The sequence below is a fragment of the Puntigrus tetrazona genome, chromosome 7, assembly GCF_018831695.1.
Source record: "Puntigrus tetrazona isolate hp1 chromosome 7, ASM1883169v1, whole genome shotgun sequence".
Classification (NCBI taxonomy): domain Eukaryota; kingdom Metazoa; phylum Chordata; class Actinopteri; order Cypriniformes; family Cyprinidae; genus Puntigrus; species Puntigrus tetrazona.
In genome coordinates this window covers 35,579,516-35,601,651 of record NC_056705.1, presented here as the reverse complement: position 1 = coordinate 35,601,651, position 22,136 = coordinate 35,579,516, and the positions used below count along the sequence as shown (strand labels likewise).

General features: G+C 37.5%; 1 protein-coding gene across 10 annotated transcripts in view; it reads left to right on the top strand.

Moving 5' to 3' along the window:
• myo9aa (myosin IXAa) overlaps window positions 1-22,136 on the top strand; it is a 96,640-nt gene that overhangs the window by 57,488 nt on the left and 17,016 nt on the right. For 5 of the 10 annotated variants that reach the window (XM_043244850.1, XM_043244855.1, XM_043244853.1 and 2 more), the window contains 15 exons: window positions 2,333-2,433; window positions 2,794-2,920; window positions 4,369-4,458; window positions 7,087-7,203; window positions 7,924-8,058; window positions 11,196-11,317; window positions 12,073-12,214; window positions 13,760-13,955; window positions 15,853-15,966; window positions 17,465-17,531; window positions 18,576-18,704; window positions 18,813-18,852; window positions 19,197-19,319; window positions 21,173-21,253; window positions 21,368-21,478. In XM_043244850.1, coding sequence (XP_043100785.1) covers window positions 2,333-2,433; window positions 2,794-2,920; window positions 4,369-4,458; window positions 7,087-7,203; window positions 7,924-8,058; window positions 11,196-11,317; window positions 12,073-12,214; window positions 13,760-13,955; window positions 15,853-15,966; window positions 17,465-17,531; window positions 18,576-18,704; window positions 18,813-18,852; window positions 19,197-19,319; window positions 21,173-21,253; window positions 21,368-21,478 — 1,695 coding nt within the window. The remainder of the gene's footprint in view (window positions 1-2,332; window positions 2,434-2,793; window positions 2,921-4,368; window positions 4,459-7,086; window positions 7,204-7,923; window positions 8,059-11,195; window positions 11,318-12,072; window positions 12,215-13,759; window positions 13,956-15,852; window positions 15,967-17,464; window positions 17,532-18,575; window positions 18,705-18,812; window positions 18,853-19,196; window positions 19,320-21,172; window positions 21,254-21,367; window positions 21,479-22,136) is intronic. The other 5 variants (XM_043244852.1, XM_043244857.1, XM_043244856.1 and 2 more) reach the window with 2 other exon arrangements.

Below are 22,136 nucleotides of genomic sequence, written 5' to 3'. Positions count from 1 at the left end.
ATGTGAAACACATGGAGCTTCCGTACAGAAATGTTGCCTTGTATCCATGTTATTTTGCTGCTAAGACAAAGTGTTATTTATCTGTCTGTTTGCTCAGGTCTGTTTTGCTTGAAGTTTACAACATTTAACTTTTTTATACATACCCTGAAAATGTGAATGAAAAAAATAAAAATCATCGGGACTGGGTTTAAACCATACAGCTTACAGAGTTTCAGCAGTGTTTGCCTTTCCACTGCTCTGGTATGCTATAATTTTGGCATCAGTAATGAAGCGAGGCGATGAAGGAGACACTGTCTCATTAAGAGGAGGACGTGTGTGTAAATTTGACTATGTTGTTGTGAGTAGGAAGCAGTCGCTCTGCCAGCTGGAGCCGACCTCTGCGGATGGCAGAAGTCTTGCTTCCACATCTCCTTCACAACACTTTGCACCACTATAGTGAAAGAGCAGTTAGAAGTGCTGACAGCCCTTGAGATTATGAACTACAGATTGAGCGATATAAAAATGATTGCCATTGTTATATACTGTATAAATCAGTATTTTGTAAAAAGCAGCGTACACCTGGTGCAATGCAATGCCAGGCTAGACACAAATGTTTTTTACTAGTTTCAGCCCGACTTGTTTTTAATTTTTTTAATGTTGTTTAAATAGCAAATGTACTTGTGTCCATCTGTGCGCCCAACTAAAACGATTGCGCCATTAACCAACTAAAACCTGGTCTAAAGTGACTCCAAAACCATAAAAGGTTAATATTTTGGTTTTGGGAGGGCTAAACAACAGGTATGCAAGGACAAAAAACATGAATTTTCTTATTAAATGCATTTATTTTTACTTTATTTGTTCAGACTCCCAAACGATACATTCAACGATAGATTTTTCCGAAACCCTCTGGCAATTGGTCGATTTCATTTATAGCGGTATTTTTGAGCTTTTAACAATCCAAAACTGGCACCTAGTGCCAGAGAATAAATTAGCATTTTCATTCAGACCAATTCCTGCAAATTCCGCCGTGGTACAACCACAACTGGAAGGAATGGGAGATGAGACTCAGACGGGTTTATTGCATGTTATGCCCAAAAGACACCCATGACACCTTAAGAGAATAAGTACAACTCTTTTGGACCATGCACCTGGCATGCTGACTGCTTTTTCTGTTGTTAAACTATCAAAAGTGGACTGGTATATACGACCGTGCATGTATATTATATATAGGGCTATAAAGCTCCAGTCTTTAGCTTTACAAGATAAAGTTTCTTGATGAATAAAATTTTAGCATTTCAGTGCTCTTGAACAAACCCAACCCAAAACAATACTATTTAATATGGCCCACCCTGTTTTTTTTCCAATATGTAGTGTTGGCCAATACAATAGAGTAAAAGTGACTAACATGAAGTATCAGTTAAAAATTATTTGTGCATTTAATTTTTGAGTCAAGACACATTAATAAATCATCGTATGGGCTTAATTGGACCAATGTCTTTTTTCATGCATTCAAGCACCAATATAGAATTTTACAAGCAAAATTAAGTAATCAGACAATATTGGTTGAGATATATTCTGTTATTAAGATATGGCTTGATGGGGTGATTGCATTATCTTGGGCAGTATAGTTATGGTCGCAACATTGTGTATGTTTCTAACGCGGCATTGAGAACCACAGATCTTGCAGATGGGAAATATCTTTCATGCTGCGATTACTAAAAGTATAAATTGATTCATCCAGATTTACTTTGTGGGATGGTGCACATACACAGCTTCACTGAAAATGCTTTGCTTGTTCCATTTGATGGAATGAATCAAGTCATAAATTGCTACTTTTCGTATTGCCTTTGCTGGTGTGCCAGATTTCCAACGCGTGTGTAAAAGGCAAATCACTCTGAATTTTCCACTGCATGGGCAGAACATGCATATGCTAACATTCACCAGGGCCCTAATTTTCAACCAGAAAAATGTGGCGGCTCTTGCTTTTTTGACCAAACTTCATAATGACATGGTGCTCTGAGTCAATCAACCAAACCCTGACAGTTTCTCTCTGGAGCTTTGCCTCCAGAAAACCAAAAAGGCAGCTCTACTGTACACATTTGTGTTTGAATGTATACAAGGAGCTGAAACGCAACATACTATTAGCTTATTTTGTTTTAATATGCTGTAGCATTTTGGATACATTATTGGAACGTCGTCATGTTTATAAGCATTTTGAAGATATACTACAAGTAATTAAATTATACGATTGCATAGCAAACCACCCATGAGGAAACCTCAGACTGTGACTGTGGTGTGAACTGGTGTTTAATTGTTTGAAGTGCTGGTAACCTTTCTTTCGTGTTGAAACCAGCAGGATTGCTTCACAGTTGAAGGGGAGGATCTTAAACATGACTTTGAGCGCTTGCAGCTGGCTATGGAGATGGTGGGCTTTCTTCCTACCACCCGTAAACAGTGAGTTTGTCCAAAACACTGGCCCTCTCATGCACATACACAAAGACATTGCATGCAATTTTTATAAGTCAAAAAAGATATATAAAATTATTATTATTTTTAATTCACCATTAAATGAAAGGGATAGTACACTCAAAAATGACAAATAGAAGTTATCCTAGATGTATATATGGCTTTCTTCTTTCAGACAAATACAATCAGAGGTATGTTTAAAATGTCCTGCTTCATAATGGCAACGAATGCAACAAACAAAATAAAGTGCGTCCAGCCGTCATAAAAGTTCTTCACACAGCTCCAAGGGGTTAATAAAGGCCTTCTGAAGTGAACTGATGTGTTGAACAATTTTCTTTTTCCTTGCAGGATTTTCTCTCTGCTGTCAGCTATCCTTCATTTAGGGAACATCCGATACAAGAAGAAGATATACCGGGACGACTCCATTGACATCTGCAATCCTGAAGTTCTGCCTGTGGTGTCAGAGCTGCTTGAGGTACAGGATCATTGAATTGTTAACTTGACCGTAAGCTTTGTCATTTGAACCTGCATGTTTTTTTATTGTTGAATGCAAAATGAATTTTAAAGAATTAACTCTTTTTAGTTCAACAGTGTAACAGGACAGGAGCATTCAAGATTCACAGAAGTAGCATTAAAGTAGTCCATCTGTATGAGATTACATCTGCCATGTTTGAGCAAGATTTATAATATAGAGTTTTTAAGCTCTACATGTTCAGTCTTGCCACATTTACCATACACACATTTCAGGATATTTGAACAAATCTCTTGGAAAAAGAGGAAGGCTGGGTTACTTTTGCGCAGGATTTGGTCAGCAAACTGGCCTACTCAAGGAAGTAGATAGAGTTCCTGAATGAAGGCCATGAAGCCTTGTACTATGGGCCTACAGGAAATAGGATGTGATTGCCCAGAGCCTTTGAACTCAACACATACATAATATATGCACATACCTCTCTATACTAGGACCCCTTGTGGCCTAATAGCATGATCAAAGCAAACCTGGCCTTTATCTTTAGGCACACACCTTCATGAATCTCTCTGAATAAAAGAGAGAACGAACACTCAAGCGTTTTTACATTTGCCCTCAGACAGCAGAGAAAAGGAAATGTGTGTGTACGTGTGTGTGCGGGCCTGCTTGAACCTTGAAAACACTGTAAAATATGCAGATGAGGCCGGTCCAGAGCTTTGATGAGCCCTTACACATCTGTTCGCGATTATAAGTTGAATGACTCAACATCAGCCCCAAAGAGTTTATATAATTACTACATTAGATGTAGATATCTTTGCCAGTGTGCATAGACCAGACACATATTTTTCACAGTTCACTGCTGGGTTCATTTCGGCCCTTTAATGTGTTAATGAACAAGCGTCGGCCTGTGTTGAGGTCTCTTGATTGTCTCTGGCACCATGTGTGCAGACTTAGATTTGAAAACGTTGTGTTGATATTCTGCGAAGGCAATATACTGTAGTTTATTTGCTGATATCATTATAGCTGTATTGCGTTTATTTATTATGTTGCAATTCTATATTATTGTAAAAATATAGAATTGGATGAATGCGACTTCATTGTTGCGTTGCACTTTCTCTCTGTCTTAAGCAACCCAAAAAGCCCATTTTCTGAGTGCTACCGGATGTTTAAAGGACAATTCAACATTGCAGGCCCCAAAGTCAACAACTGAAAAGAAATCGTTCTCACGACCATTAGTGCGGCTTGATGCTAGTAATGTTTGGCTCCATGTCCATCCATGTGACTAAACACATCTTGAATTAAAGCTGTAGCATGATCTGTATGTTACGCTGCTGAGATTTTAGAGATTTAATAGAGATTTTAGGTATGGTGTAAATGAATACAGGCTGTATAAGTCCTAGTAGTTGTCTGATTTTGCTTTTGTGCGTTAAAAATGAGAAAAAAATGTCTCCTGATAGGTCAAGGAGGAAATGCTCTTTGAGGCCCTGACAACACGGAAAACGGTGACGGTTGGCGAGAGGCTGATAGTCCCATACAAACTGGCTGAGGTAAGAAAAAGTGTCTTTTTTTTATTTTGTGCTCTAACCTGATTGACATAACCAGAATGAGGTAATTTTGAATAATGTTGGAAAAAAGGTTGTTGAGAGCCAGTGAGGCTGAACCATTTTTGAGCTTGGAGGGAATTTTTATTTGTTTCACAAAATGTACAAGAGGCATCATGACCTACATTTAGCAATTCATGTTGCGTGTTATTGTTAAAGACACACATGAGAATCAGTTATTTAAAATGACTAAATGCGGTATAATAAATAGTAGTCCAGCTGTGGTGAATGTTAATGTCTTTTTCAGAATAAACCAGATGGAATGATATTCATGAAGACGTAGTCGGTGTCTAAATGCAAAGGTCTTTTCGCGGTCTGTTTTTGGGGCCTTTCTAAAGATTTAGTTCAGTTATAATTTTTAACATTTCTCAATTCATCCCTTCACTCAAATAAAGATCGCATTGAAGTAATGTGTTTCTCAAGGACTTTTTTTATGGTCCCATCATCGTAATTAGAACCAGCGCTGAGGTTTTCAGAGCTTTTATCCAGCGTTAATGCTCTGTTCTCCTGTCATCTTTAAATAATGGACTGGCAACCTCTTTTATTAATAGCTTTTATTAAATTCGCAGTAACCATTTGGGTAGACTTAATAAATTCCTTGAACTTCATACATTTGCAGATTTAAACTCTAAAATCCACGCAGATATACGGTCAAGTCATTCGTATAACCACAAATAAAAGTTTTCTCTCTTTTTAACTAGAGCTGGCTGATTTATCGTTTATTCAAGAGATACGCGTGATGACTTTATTGGCCATATCAAATTAACTCTCTTTGTGAATATTGTCAATTCACAGTGGCGTTTATACCTTATATATGTGACTTTTTCTGACTGTATATGATGTTTGCGTCTAATTTCTTTTAATCTCATTTCTGTTAATTGCATCTAATAACTGTATAGGGATATTGCAAATTGTATAAAATCACAGCATCGCAAAACATCAACAAAATCTGTATGCATCTGTATGGAGTTTATAATTAAAATACATTCATAATGTAGTGATACTTTAAATTTGATAATTAAAACCTAAGTCATCGATCGAATAATTTTTTTTCAAATGGGTCATTGAGTAATTATTTAGGGAAAAATCATCATGCATGCATGTGATATTGTTTAACATTATATCATATGATATGCTATAAATATAAGACAAATGCAGGGGGATTTTAACTACATTCTAATAGGATTCATCAACTGTTTTTTTGTTTGTTAGATCTCACTTTGTTAAAGCCACTATCATTATGCATAACTCATAATATAAAGAGTAAGATTCAGTCTGCTGGTGTCTTACAAAATATACCTTACTTCCCCAAAATATACATCTCACTGAGGACTCCCACTGAATCCCGACATCTCTAAGAAATGAGGCCGGAGCAGATGTTTGACAGCAGTGGCTGAGGGCAGATAACCCTTATTGGTCATGAATGTTGGTTGCATTTTGAGTAGTGCTGATTTGAAAGCAAAACAAGTCTCCCAGGGATTTTCCGTGTTACGTGGACCCAGAGCACACACTGCTTTCATGTAGATGGATCACATATGGCGCACTGTCATATCTCTGATTGTTTGCGAATGTGTATTAGAGAGGCTGCCACAGTCCTTAATGAAAACCAGCTTAGATTCCTCTTCCAGTTCATCCGATAGTCCTCTAAATCAACACATCTAATCACCGTGGTTGGCTCTTGAAAAAATATTTTCTTTCTGGTTCAGCTGAAGTCGAGATCAAGGCTATACCTACAATAGCGTACTCAACTCTACCGAACTGAGTTTTAAGATTAACGAATATTTCTTTGCTATAGGGTTGTGCCGATGGTCGATAGCCTCATGTATTGACAATAGTCAGAGATATTGACGATACCAGATGTCTTTGTCGATAGTAAAGACGATATTAGGCTCATTCTCAGCACTGCGCATACACTCAAATAAGGCTTCTCCTTCGTATTGGAAATGTTTTAGAATCAGACTCTAAAACTAAGCTCACAGTTGAACTGCATGGTGATAAACGTTTATTTGCAAATTATTTCTAGATTGCTAAAAGAGACATCTTTTCTTTAACAGCTACGAATGAACGTGACGAAACTGCATTATCACTAGCATTTAGTTGTCTTTACAGCACATTAACAAAAAACTTTGACGCTTATTCACGCGTGTGGTCCTAATAGAGATGTATGACTGCTGTATTTGAATATATGAACTAGTTGTTTTAAACAGTTTTTCAGTATGTTTGAAAATATATTTGCTTTCAGGCACCAATAACCAATCACCAAATAGTTACAAAATGTGACAAGTACAGCGAGTACTCTTGCCCCCACCCACCCATACAGTTTTATTACCTGCTAAGACAGCTCATAGACAAGTTACCATACACAAATAAAGCCTAGCGAGAGGTTTATCTCTCTAGAATAGTTGTCCCACATTTTTAGCTCAAATGTTTGATTGAATTCAAGTAAATAGTATTAGAATGAAGTATTCGTTTGGTCTCAGTGAACATATTACATTACATCATCACATCTATGTTGGTTAAAAAGGTCTCTGTCATGGTAATTAAATCGAATCGATGGTTTTCACTCTTTTGCAGGCTGGGACGGTACGGGACTCCATGGCTAAATCCCTCTACAGTGCCCTTTTTGATTGGATTGTGTTCCGAATCAATCACGCCCTGCTCAATCAAAGAGATTTGGAAGAATCGGCCAAGGTAAAATAATTTCTGCGCCGAAGAATAAGTGCTGGATGTTAGCAGGCATTAGCTTCAAAGACGACAGTGGAGCCACAGTGAGTCACCTGACAGCAATTACATTACACAGCAGGAATAGGAGTTTATCTGACGGAGACTCACCCTGTTTTTCTGTGGCTCTCACTGCTTTAATCTCTAAATTATGGATGGAGACATTATGTAATGGGATATATTCAGCCACACTGACTGGGCCCCTGCTGTTATGTAAAATTCATTTGAAGATTTCTGCCGAAAATTTTGGGGAGAGCCTGAGATGAAGTCTAAGCAAGAGAACGCAGACAGATCAGGCTACGCGAGATTACTCGTTTAAATTGATTAGAATAATTTACTTAAACATTTAGCTTTTGATGTCCTGCTTCACCTTTTAAACATTAATTCACTGAAACTCTGAAATCTCCGAAGTGTAGTCATCGTTTGCACACAACCTTTTGCACATATATATATATATTTTAGCGGTGTATATAGTATATATAGTACTTGATAAGCAAGTTAGCTAATATTAACTAACCTGTAGATATGTTTATCGCTGGTTGACACTATATGTGTTTTATTAGTGCAGACGTCTGAACACTATTGCCCCCTACAGTATATAGTGACGCAAGAACGTGCTTGAAATCGCCTAGCATTCAAAATAAGTACTTTCCTGTCCTTCATTTTCTTCCCATCTCATCATCTTTTCAGATCCTGTCCATCGGGGTTCTAGATATCTTCGGTTTTGAAGACTACGAGAACAACAGCTTCGAACAATTCTGCATCAACTTCGCCAACGAGAGACTCCAGCACTATTTCAACCAGCACATTTTTAAGCTGGAACAGGTAATGTTTTTTTTTTTTTTTTTTTTTTTCTCTCTCGCGTTTTATTTAAAAGCTGGACCCAGAGATAACCATCGCCTTCTTTTCCCACACACAGCTCTAGATTATAGCCTAATAACAAATTTATTGCCAGCAATTATGACTTAAATTGTTTTGACTGCACACAGGATAAAATAAGTACCCACATATTGCTCGACTGAATGCGGAATCAAAGGTTTGCGATCTTTTTTTTGTTATGTGTCTTTGAAGTGCATGAATTTATCATCGTTACAGCCCAGGGTTTACGTTACTTTACATAATCTACTTATGTAGATTAATGAAAAATGTAGAGACACAAGTTTTTCATTACTTGAGCTTGCTTGGGAATCGCATAAGTAAGTTTAGAGACCAGAATATAGAAACTTGAGAATGGTCCAATTTTTATTTTGGCCAATAAGAAAGCCTCTAAAAATTCCCTGGGAATGACCTGCATCCTAGCATTGTGATAATCTTCCCACAAGCTCACCTTTTCTTAATATACTTACATTTTTTTATGCATGCAAAAAGTCTAGGTTGGGTTGATGAATGTCTTGCGACGATCATGTGATCATTATTAGTAGCAGTTTCACCCAAATAAACCGTTTGATAACGAGACAATAAGAAAGGTCGCTTTACTCCAACCTCAGACAAAGAATTGCATCTCTGTAATAATGTGTTTTCTCAATGAGGCCATTCTCTTAGGATGACTAAAGAGGCAACCAATCACTGTAATGACAGCCTGTCAAAGCCGTGCCTTTGTGACGCACCTCAAAGTATATGTTTGCTGAAAGAGGGTTTGTTAGTTTAGGTTTCTAGTCAGTCCAGTGTGCAGATTTGATCAACTCACTTTGACAGATTTGCTTGCACAAGGTACATTTATCCACACAAATCAAACACCGTCATAGGAACTGTTGCTTTATGCAGATTTGCAAATAATAGTCTGTCACTTGTGGGTTTAGCACTTCATTTCTGCTTATATTGACACTTGATCCCTGTGAGCAAAGTAAAATATCCTTAGCTGCTTTTCTTTCTAATATGGCTATATGGCTATATGGCTTCTCACGATTGCCAGTCGATGTCCATGATCAGACACGTGACATTTACGATTGGTTCAGAAATCTATTTTAATTATTTAATTAAAATAACATCCAAAATGAGTTTTTGATTACACAACTTGTGTGTACTGTGTGTATTCATTGTGTGTATATATAAATACACGCACCTGCATGTTTGTGTGTGTATGTATGTGTATATATATATTTGCATGCACTGTAAGTATGCGCATAATAAATATACACAGTACACAAGCAAAAAATTTTATTTTGGATGCAATTAATCGTTTGACAGCACTTATTTAAATCGAGCTGCTGGAATGTCCTGCATCAGCCAATCAACTTCCAGATGAATGAGAACGGTAATGACTAGCTCAGTCTAAGCTCACATTGAACTCATATTGAGGATTCTTGGTAATTTTGATGTTCCTGTTAACGGAATTTTTTATTGGATTCATTCGAAAGTCTAGCGCGTATTGCCACAACAGTTTTTCTGTTTGTTCCTTGATAAAAGTGCAGGAATTTTGTTGCGTCTGCCAAGTTCCACGCTTTAATTGCTCTAAGAGTTGGAAACTCTTGGATTCAGATGTCAGGAATGAGTTCACATCCTGAGTGTGTTGCCAAGTATGTCGTGTGGTAACGCTGAATGTTTAATATAGACCATACCCAGGTTATCTACACAAAACATGGAATGCGACAGATTCACAGATTATGAGCATTAGTTAATGTTTGACTGAAAAAAAATGCACAAGTTAACTTATTTGGTTATATTAGTTTAGGTTGTTTGCCCGAACTGAGTTTCGTAATTTAAAGCTACAGTTGTAGTATTATTAATCGAAGTAGGTTAATGTTAAATTATGAAAGTGTGGCAGGGAATCAGAGAGTCCCGTCTGCATACTTGCCATCTGATGCCCATAAATACAGCCATGCTGGAGCCAGACGCAACACCACACGCGCTTTCATTAGTCCATTAATGGGCTTTTTTCATTGTGCCATTCATGGAGACGCTGTAAATGTATTTTATTTGATTTGGAGGCTATTTAAGTGCATTTCCCTTATCAGCCAAATAGAGTGCATGCGGTTGCTCGAAGTTTCAGAGCACCTCAGATGAAGGCTACATTATTAGTACAAGAGAACTGTTATTATTACTCATACTTTGCATTGAGGATTTGAACAAACCCATAACTGAAAGCGTCGGATTTTGGCAGCACAGTTTGTTTTCTATGGTTATCGTTATGAACAGACATTTATGAGCTTAAAACCTCATTCTTTCATTGACAAAAAAAAAAAAAAATATCATCAATCTTTATCAAACTCCGTTTCCACGAACAACAGGATTATATATCGCATTATCACATTGAAAAATCTATAGTAAAAAGGTTTCTTGTGAATCTAATCCCCTGTGTTCTTCCTCTTCCTAACGCAGGAAGTGGAATGATAAGTGTAGATTATCTGCTTTGTTCTGCTGATTTTATACTTTTGCCTTTTAATGGGCAAATAGGAGAGAGATTCCACTGATTGTATGAAACCCTGCTGGGATTATATCCTTTATTGTTTCATTTATTTTCACAGTGATCCAAGGAAGCAGTTGAGGAGAAAAAAACGCTCCAAAATGTTAAGAATGTCTTTCATATTATTAAACCGCAAAGACCACAAAACCTCAGGCCGGCGAAAGGAAGTCTCCTCTAGAAGAACATGAAAACACTTTGCAGGCCTGTTGTTTTGTTGTTCTGGCCACAGTCCAAAAATGAAAGAATTACCCGCGTACTGTAGTAATAACAGGTTTTGTGAGATGTTACTTTGTACGTTATGCACACATCTCATGTTACTGTGACATATTGAAGCACTGATAAACTCTACGGAACATAACTGTTCGGGTTTTTCTTTACGCTGCATGGTGATCTCAGTCATGACAACAACTTGGAAACATCAGCAAATTGTAAATCTGGACTGGAAAAGCTATGAAAATGAATAAAAGCTTGAACAGCCGGGAGCCTCGTCATTTTTGAATCGTTATTACCTTGTGAAATATTGATTGTTAGTGTTGAATATGTTTTGTATTTCTTTTAGGAAGAGTATAGATCAGAAGGCATCGCTTGGCTCAACATTGATTACATCGATAACACCGGTTGCATTAACCTCATCAGCAAGAAGCCCACAGCACTGCTCCACCTCCTGGATGAAGAATGCAAGTATGTCTGCCTTTTTCTCTGTGTACAAACAGAGGAATGAGAGTCTGAAACCAAACTGATACAAGTACAATGTCATTTAACGATAGTCAGAACCACATGGAATCTCTGCATGTGCAGCAAATATAAACTGCACTTGAGTGTTTTACCTGCTAATCAAATAAAACAATAAATGTAATTACAGTCGGAACCTTTTTCAGTCAAAAAAAGACAAAGAGTAAGGTTCCCTCTGCTTAAAATAGCTGGAAACCTGAATCTCCACATCAGTGTTTTTCATAGCTCAAATCTCTAATGTCTCATTCTTCCTCTTCCTGTGGCTGTGTTGCTTTTCTGCTGAAGTTTTGGCAGCAGCTCTAATTCCTCTCAGAGCCAGAAGAACAGCACAGGTTTATAATATACTGTCTCCACAAACTCGGTCATGCTCCCTAGATGACCACTTTCACTCTCTGGTTCTCCACCGAGGAGCCGGGGCCCAGTAGGGGACCTCAGCAAACTTGCGTTGGACAGCAGGGTGCCTTAGAATGCAGCATTAGCAGCTTTTTTCGTGCTTCATAAAGAATATTAAAACTAAAATATTTCTCCCCATTAAAACAAAAAATGCAACTGAAAATTTTTTATACGCAATTTATTTTCATAAAATTAGTAAAAACTAAGAAAGTAAAGTACTGAAAGTGAAATAACGAGCAGAGCTTGCACTGAAATACAATATGTATTATGTGATGGCCGCTCTAATGCACTCTCTTCATAATGTTTTACAGCTTTCCACAGGCCACCAATCAGACCCTTCTGGATAAGTTCAAGCGGCAGCATGAGGGAAACAGTTATATTGAGTTTCCTGCAGTCATGGAGCCGGCCTTCATCATTAAACACTACGCAGGGAAAGTCAAATATGGAGTTAAGGTCAGTGCTTTTTGCAGGTACACAAAGACTTTTTTGGTTTTAGGATCATACCTGTAGTAAAGTGGGTTCGTAAAATCAACATAAACTAAACAATAAACTATAAAAACTATAAAACAGTATCCACTGATTCAGTAGCTTGTAGTACCACATCTCCAGTCAACAAAATTATCTCACTGGTTAATATTAGCGAACAAGATTTTAAAATGAACATTAACCAGTGAGATTTTAGTATTGTTTTCACACTTTAGATCTTTGCTTTGTTCCAAAAGGGTCTTAGAATGTTGCATTTTCTGTGTGATTTGGTTTGCTTTCATAATGCAGCTTTTCAAAGCTTGCACAAAAGTTTTAATGCAGGTCACATGTACATAAAACTGTCTTCTCATTGATCAGAGTGCACCAGTTTAGTTCTGGGACATGATATCAAACATTAAAAGGATGTCTGCCTCCAATTGATAAGTTATATTTATAAGATGAAGTGTGTTTGGGTTTCAACTCTTTTCATTTTCGTAAGTGGACTTGTGTTTTTATTTATTTTTTGTAACAGATTTGATTGATTTTTAAGCAGTTCAGTTTGTTGGTCTGTTGGGTTAGATTTCTTTTTCACTACAAGCAAACCGCTCCAGAGTTTGTTTTCAATCAGACCGAAGACCACCTGGTTAAGGCGATCCTGGATTGATTTTTTTGGTGTGGATTAGAGCGTGACTGCTGTGTTCCTGTATGCCTCAAGAAACCAAACTAAGGGAGAAAACATGCCCTTTTCCGAAACAAACGCCCCAAACAAACCAGTTTTGAAACACCCTAGTATGAATATGAACAAAAGATGTTGATCCAACAATACATAGGCCTAGTTGATAGCTGTTTGCATTGTGACCTCTACAGTACTAAATGTAAAGAGGGTGTGATGTCTATGTCACATGACTGTATATTTATAGTATATAATGAATAACTCTCAGTTTATCGCTTATGGCACCATAAAAATGACAGTAATGAGTAACTTGAAATCCCAGCATCCTTTGCTGCTCGACTGTCCGTTTTATGTTAACAAATCAAGGTTGGCAATGTGTACCTTTAGTACACAGAAAAAACAGGAACTTCCCACTCATTTTTCATAACGTTGTGTGTATGTGTATATATGTATATATATATATATGTGTGACAAATATAACTTGCTTGGGTTTTTTCAACCATGACCAGAGACTTTCAAATCAAGCATTCTGACAAGTTCATGATTTGGGTTCTGCATTGGCTTTTATCCAAGACAAGTCATAGCATACAATTTGACAAGCACCAATCACAAAAGACAGAAAAAAATCACACAGTGTACAGAGTTTGGCAGAGTTTGACAGTCATGAGTAGCTGATCCTCTTATTTACAATATAAAGCCTCTGTTCATGCGTTACATAATGGAGCTCTGCAGGCCTCACTTTCTCTCTTCACTGATGTTTCATTGGCTTTATTGAGTAGATGAGCCCGTATTGTTTGCTAATAGAGTTGGATGTAATAACGGGGCAGTTATCTGACTGTCTGCATGACTTGCCGTCCCAGGACTTCAGAGAGAAGAACACGGACCACATGAGGCCAGACATCGTCGCACTTCTCAAGAGCAGTAAGAACGCCTTCATCTGTGGTCTGATCGGTATTGACCCAGTGGCCACCTTCCGCTGGGCTGTACTCAGGGCTTATTTTAGAGCCATGGTAGCCTTCAGGGACGCTGGGAAGAGGCATGTGGAGAAACGCAGCGGTGAGTCAAATCAAACGGTTACCTGCACTTTTTCTGATCCCATGCTTGAAGTTTGTAGGACAGATTCTGTCACACTGTACCAGTGTAAATAAAAATGACTAGAGGGATCAAAACCTGAAACTGAAAATCTGTCATCATTTTCTCACCCTCGTGTAGTATCTGTATGAATTTCTTTGCTCTGCCGAACACAAAGGAAGATATTTTGAAATGGCTGTCTTGGGTCACCATTGACTACCATAGTAGGAAAAAAAAATACCATGGAAGATATTGGTGACCCAAAACAGCCTGGCTAGAAATGTTCTACTAAATATCTTCCTATATGTTCAGGCAGAGCAAAGAAAATTAATGCTAAAAGTTTGGAACTAGTCAAGAGTGAGTAAATGATGACAGAATTTTCCAAATGATGACAGAAGTTTAAAAATAAAAATGTTCTTTTTGTGCCAAATCCGAGACCTTTCTTGGATCATTAAAAGATTCCACTGACTAAAAGTGCTTTTATGGTGGTCAGCTGTGTGCCTCACTACAAATGATACAAACAGATCTTGATCAGTTTAGTTCTAACGATCAAACTACTTAGGTTAATGTGTTTTATTTTAAATTATATATTTAGTTAGATAATGTTAGTATTTTACTGAAAACTATTAGCCTGCTAAGCTAATATTTAAATTGTTACACAGAATATCATGCTGTAGCACACTGTAACATGCTGCTTTTTCTTTAAGTGCTGTCATGATGTTAAAAATGCATACACTACCATTGAAAAGTTTTTGTTTTTGGAAAATGTCAAAGAATAAAACATTTGTATCATGAATATAAAGTTCAAAAGACAGATATTGGTTTGAAGCTGAAAACAGTTTTTGTTGCTTTTGATCCATTTTTTTGTTTGAAGGTTCAAAAATATTACAATAATAAAAAAGTAACACTTTATGCTTAAACTTATTAGTTGCTTATTAGTATGCTTATTACTAGAATATTAGCAATTTTTACTGCTAATTAAGCACGTATTAATGCCTTATTCTACATGACCTTATTCTACATTCTACATCTACCTTAATATTTATTAATAAGCAGCAAATTAAGAAATTATCAAAGCAAAAGTCGTAGCAGTTAACAAGTGTTACCTGTTTTAAAGTGTTAACACAAAAATTCTTACTAGCTTTAAACTTTTGAACTACAGTGTATCGTTTTTGGCATCACAATGGAATTTTCTTACTTTTTTTTTTTTTTTTTTTTTAGGATTGCAGCAACTGTTTTCTTTTGGGGTTTTTTTGGGTCAGGCATTACAAAGACTCTGTGTACCTGAGATTTCGTACAGCATTTGGCATATCAGGATTTTTTCACATGCAATATAGTCCCTTACTTTAAGGGGTTATACGTTTTGCCACATTTAGCTGCATAACAGTCTTTGCTATTATGTAAGAAGGTGGTAAGACGTAATGACTTGAACTATCATGTACTGTATGACTACATACACATATGCACATATTGTGTGTATGTTGGCTAGTTAACCATGCCGCGTTAGCCCAGCTCCTCTTGCTTGTTTTCTGTTGCCCTGCTCTCCAGCTTTTCAGTATCTATATGCCTTTCTTTCATTACAGCAGTTTGAACCTTAGTTGTTTATATTAATGCTTTGATACCTCATGTTTCAAACGTAATTGCTGCCCACTGCCTTATGGGTCGCCCTTCTCATAGATCACATTCACTGCATCTCGGTGGCCCAAATCTGATTTTTAAGTGTGAACACCATCAGTCACGCTCATATTCGGTCTATGTCATGTGCTGATAGTCAACATTTAGCTTCGCGTAGACGAGCACATCCTATTTCTCCCTATTTAATCTGTCTTTTCTCTTTCTTCTCTTTTTCTTGTTTGTGTTGTTTGTTTTTTGGCTTCCTAAGGGCATGACGCTGCTGCTCCAGTTGTGAAAAGTGTGGATAGCTTTAGTTTTCTGCATCACCCTGTGCATCAGAGAAGCTTAGAGATCCTGCAGAGGTGCAAAGAGGAGAAATACAGTAAGGCTGCTTTTCCATCATCTCGTCTCCTCACTCCATGCACCCCGCGGCCAAGACATGAGGACCCTGTTAAATTTTACTGTTACGGCTATATTAACGCATACCTCTGCAGATACACACGTATGACGGAATCAATGATTCGATTCAGTGCTGAAACTGGCAAGACTTGCCCTCATGTCTCTGCCCATCTGTCTCGCACCTGTCTTGCTTTCCTGCATGATGTCAGTTTGGGCACCTGTCTTTCACTAACAGCCCTCTCTATGGGTTCAGTCCAGCATGCATGCTTCTCGGGCAGCCCACCTCTGTCCCCTCAACGGAGCCCCTGTTCTGAGCACTCGCGCCCCAGCACCGCTCCAGCTCAGACTACACACTCGTTTCTCTCACCCTCCGAGGACAGCGGGCTCGCAATAGGTCTGCTTGATGGAGGTAGCTCAGATTGCAGACTGCACACAAAAACACAAGAATGAAACAAGATTTATGATTCCTACCCGTCGGAAAATTTCCCTCGTAATTCATTTTGTAGGGCTGGGTGATATAATTGAGGTAAAAAAAAAAAGTTAGATCTCAAAATGAGTAATTGGCATACGGTATATGCGTGTGTATATGTTTTATTTCTTCTGCATGAATGTAGTGCAGATATATATTTTAAGTGCTGTGGTTGATCACAGATTCCTTCTTAAATCGACAGTTTAATTTTTGAAATTATAGTTATTATGTATAAGGTCATAAAAGCTGCAGGCAAAATGCAGTTTATAAATTGTTTTAGATTGAGTTTAGCGTTACCCACAGGACATGCCTGTTTTATGACTGTGGCTTAAAAATAAAAAGGAATTAAAAAACAATCAGCTTGTATATACTAATGTTGATGTTCATACTGATGTTCTGAGGGAGAGCAAATATTAAGCAAATGAAAAAAAAAATTTAATTTAAATAAGACGACCACATATTTAATCGGCAACAGAAATAATGAGGATAAATGGTATATTTTCAATATATCACCCAGCTTTAGCTGTGCTACAATGAAAGCCTCCAGGTGTTTTTGTATGTGGATGTATGAGCCTAGAAACCGTGTGGGTGTGTGTCGTGTGTAACTGATTCACATAAGCATGTTTCAAGTATTTCACCTCTAATTGAATGGTTAAATGTTTCACTTCCATCAACAGCAGTGAATTAATCAACATCACATCCTGTTAGGCTGATGATACGAGGCACAGCTTTTTGAGCAATGTTGCCGCCACCGGGCAACCAGTTGAGACTCGGAGCCCACAAAGTATCCAGATAGAAATCTGTTACCTATTCTCAATGGAAAAGCACCCAAACAACGTTGCTCAAAAAATAAGCTTTCAGGCAAAATAGCTCAAAGAATTTGCCCCGTGTATCGTCAGCCTTATTCTCATGAGAACCATCACACGATATTTTCATAAACTTTCACTCGTTTTTCACGTTACCCATGTGTCTTGGGGCAGTCTGGTTGTACAGGTCTCGTGCTCTGTTTCAGGTGTGAACCGGAGGAATCCTCGCACTCCACTATCTGATCTGCAGGGAAGCAACACTCTCAATCAAAGGTGAGAACACCTCACATATGACCACCATCCTGTCCTGTATCCTTCAGATGCATGATACAAAAAGTATAACTTCTACAAAGTGCACAGTATAAGCTTATATCCCCCATTGCAGGTGCGTATGACACATTTCATTCCACAAACACTCTGATGAGTAGCCCTCATATGACATTCTCCTTGCTCTCTGCTAATATTTTCCTGGAGAACGCGAATATTATTTGTTTCTACTGCAAGTAGCTGAGATTCTGAAATCCCCTCTCCATAGTGGCCTGAGACTTTTTTTTTTTTTTTTTGTTCGAAAGGGGAAATGAAGCGTGTATGATGAGCCCCTGGCCAGTAGTCACACGGTTTGTTAAGTTCTCCGTGTGGGTGTTAAAAGGTAGAGAGCAGTGAGTCCACAGATACCCGTAGGACGACCCACGTCCTTCTCGGATTCATGCCTTGTTAATGACTGCATGGCACTGAGATTAGTCTTGATATCCAGAACGAGTGGCGAGAGCCGAGCTCACAACAGCGCTTTTGTTGCACTGTAAAGCCCCCCTAATCTGTTTTGCAACCCCACACACTTTTTGGGTTACTAAGTGACCATTAAACACCAGGAAAGAGCAGCTGCTTCCTGTGTGATGTAAGAGGGGAGTTATTTGCTCATTTGGAGGACAGGCCCTGGGCTGATGGGTAATTGCTCTCCACAGTCCACGAACACATGCTCCAGTGACCTCCTGTTGACAGAATATTGCCGTAAAATTATTGTTGACCCCTCACTTTTTGGGGGGTTAATGTTTTGGTAATTTGACAGATTTTTTTTCAATGAGTTTTATACCATGAATCTATTGGTGTTCTAGAAAAGAGATGTTTTATTTCTATACTCGCAATACTCTATACTGTAGATACAAAGAACCGAAATATGTTGAATCAAAAGAAAAGTCTTTTCAGTGTCCAGAATGAAGAAAGTCAAAAATTATATTCAATGATATTTCATTCAAATTGTCTTGCTGTTTTGTAGTTAAGAGGGTCAGAGATGAGATGTGTTTTTGCTGTCCCTTTCAGAGAGGGATGGAACGGGCGTCCTGGGAGACAAAACCGTCTGTCCTCTGCTGGATCCTTCAGTGAAGAGGACGGTATCTTCGTCAACTCCACCAGCAGTAAACTCCTTGAGCGAGCCCACGGCATCCTTATGTGAGATTTTTTTTTCACTCTGTGCTCTGCAACTTTTTACTTTTACTGTCATCAAACGCAAGAGGCTACCGGAATAGCATAACCACTGTTATTCATGCTTTTTTTCAGGAGAAATAAAAACTATAAAATGAAACCCAGCCTTCCTAAGGTGCGAATCCCACAAACATACTTTTTCCATGCTTTATTTTGTTGTTGATCTGTTTTGTTTTATGTTTATGAGCTATTTAGGAAAGTGTTAAAGTTCATGGCATTGTGTTAAATGCCCAAAAGTTTTGACCAGTGCAGAAGTAATCATGTACATGTGGATCACATACATAATTTTTTTGTTTTAACTGTTATTGCAATGTACAGAATTGACTTTTCCATATGGTTTTATAATGGCATGAGGTTCAGTAAAAGCTGATAGAATTAAATTTTAAATTTTAAACTATTTTTTGAAGCTTGTGCCTGACTGACTGACTGTGTCTCTTGTTTATGTGTCCGTTTCTGTAGCACTTACTTGATGTCAAGTCTCTGAAGTACCTGAGTAACCTGACGTTACACGACCGCATCACGAAATCCCTGCTACACCTCCATAAGAAAAAGAAACCCCCAAGTATCAGTGCCCAGTTCCAGGTCAGATCTCTCTCTTTCTTAAGACAATTCTGAATCATGTCTATGTTGTGTAAGCATGGCGTAATTTCCTACTTGTAAAGCTCTGTTTTATTAGCCCCAGAAAAAGCCCAAATTAATGACATCATGTCTGTCTTTGATACAATTACACTTTTATTTGCTCTGTCATTGCTTAACTCTTTTGTTTTGGTTTTGCTAAAAAAAACAACTGCTCGTGAAATTTTATGATTCATGACATTTTAGATCATGTGATGCAGTAAGGGTTTGTCATATGGCTGCTTTCATCTGGACAGGATCTCCAGAGCTTGAACTCATGCGCGTTACAGTCTATTGAATTAGCTAGGCCTGCGTGTATCACTGTTGTCAGCGCTGTTCTGGGTTTCACATTTATGGTCGCATTTGGTCCTGTGGACTTAATTCAATTCAATTCAGTTAAGTTAGAAGTCTCCCAAAATAGACTTTTCAATCTATCTAGTTGATTTGCTTCCGATAATAACATGGTACAACAGTGGATGAGCACGAAGGATTTTATTTCTGAACCACCATAAACGTAAACTTTTAAATTAAATAAAATTTCAAATGGAAAAAAAAGACACATTTGTCTTGCTAAATTAGCATTTATGTCATTTAAAAACAGATAATTTCATGATGTCAAATGATTAGTCACAATTTATTTTATTTGCATCAAAAATATGCACAGCACACACACAAATATTATGTAGATATTAATACACATAAGAAAAAGTCACTTTTATATATTAAATATATTTTTATGTTATATAACTATATAATATTTAAAAAGATATATGCTGTGTATGTTTATATACATAGTAAACATTACAGTATACACACATATGAAACAAAAACTACTAGCAATTAACAATTTGACAGCACTAAATAATTAAATCATATTTTCATGCTTTTTGCATAACTGTACAAAATCAGAATGGTAGGTATTATTTATCTTATTTTGCCTAAACATTTAAACATATAGTTGCTTATTTTATAATGGATTCCTGTAGTTTAATCCAAACAAACTGAATTATTTCCAGCTCTTTTTAATGTAACATTTATCTGCTAAATTAATATTTGAATGAAATGCTTTTCTTGTGGAAGTGAATGCAGCTATGCAGTAAAAATGCAGCACCGTTTGACAATTCACTTTGCTGGCTAAGAATCACATCAAGAATCACATTTCCCTCTAGCGTCTCAGATTGAGACAGAGAGCTGTAAACATTCACTCGCTCTGCAGTTCTGGGGCGTCTGGCTGCAGGCCTGCACAAATGTGTGGATGACCTCACTTCCCACATCCTGTTCTGTGTGGCTCTCACTTTGGGAAGGGAGAGTGAATTCCTGACCACCAAAATAGCCGCTTTCCCTCTGTATTGAGAGAGGCAGACATGGAAACACGCAATAAAGGCTTTTCAGAGCTCTCGAACGTTAGCACGTCAGGTGCTATATTTTTTATACTTTTTTTTTTGCTACTTTGGAATGGTATGTTTGTGTCATGTTGCACTGTGACATTTTAAGTGTTGGAAGTTATTTTTAAAAGTCCTAAAATAGACATCGTTGCCTTTAGAATATATTTTAAATGTTACTTTTTCTTACGGAGTGAAACATTCAGGTTTTGGGAGATTAACCTTTACAGCCAATAAAAAAAAAAAAAAGAGAAAACGAAAGGGGTAAAGGGGATGAGGAAGAGACAGAGAAATGCTGCGAGCCAAATCTGACCTTATTGTTATTCAGCCAATTAAAGTAATGCAGACAACGTAAAGCTTGTTTCTGCCCTGTACGTTAATACTAAGTATCTCGTATCTTATTTATTCATTTATTTCCTGTGTTTTATGTCATTTAAGGCCTCTCTCAACAAACTGATGGAGACTCTGGGTCAGTCAGAGCCATACTTTGTGAAGTGCATTCGATCGAATGCCGAAAAGGTGCGTGTGAATGTTCTGCATTAATTTCACTCCGTGAAAGTATGTAAAGTACAGTGTGTAATTTAAAGACTATTTCTGCGTTTATTGTTTGACATAATCCCTGCTGCTTTTCAGCTCCCTCTGCGTTTTAATGACGGCCTGGTGCTGAGACAGCTTCGCTACACAGGCATGCTGGAAACCGTGCGTATCCGACAATCTGGCTACAGTATCAAGTACACTTTTCAGGTGAGACTAATGCACATATACAGTAAAGGTTTTTGTTTTAAAGAGGTCTCGAACGCTTAAGTAAAAATTCAGTTATTAATATTTAAAATACATTTTTTATTTGAATTAGTGCTGTAAAACGATTCATGCATTAACGACTAATATGCTGTGCATATTTGTTTTCTGAATATATACATGCACGTGCGTGTATTTATACATACATAATAAATATGCACAGTACACACGCACATCATGTAAACTATAAACTATATTATTTTGGATGAATTGTTTGGCAGCACTATATTTTAGAGGGTAACTTATTTCTTTGACTCAAAGCTGAAGTCTTCAGTAACATTTATTGATGTTATCAATGATGTAAACCATTTTTGTGGAATCCATGATGCACTTTATTGAAATTGTGATGAAATAGAAAGATCAAAAGAAAGAAAAGGCCCTTACTGTCACTTTCGATCAGTGTAACGCATCGTTCCTCAATAAAAGGGTAGTTTCTTAAGCAAAAAAACATTTACCGACTTCCCAAACGTTTTGAATGATACTGTACACAGTTCAGCGCAGCTTGAAATCGTTTCCAGTTCTTCACTTCCTTTCCTGGGTGTGGTTGTCTGGGGATGATTCTGTTGTTTTGGCCACTTTCTGTGAATTCAGTCCAGACGTATAA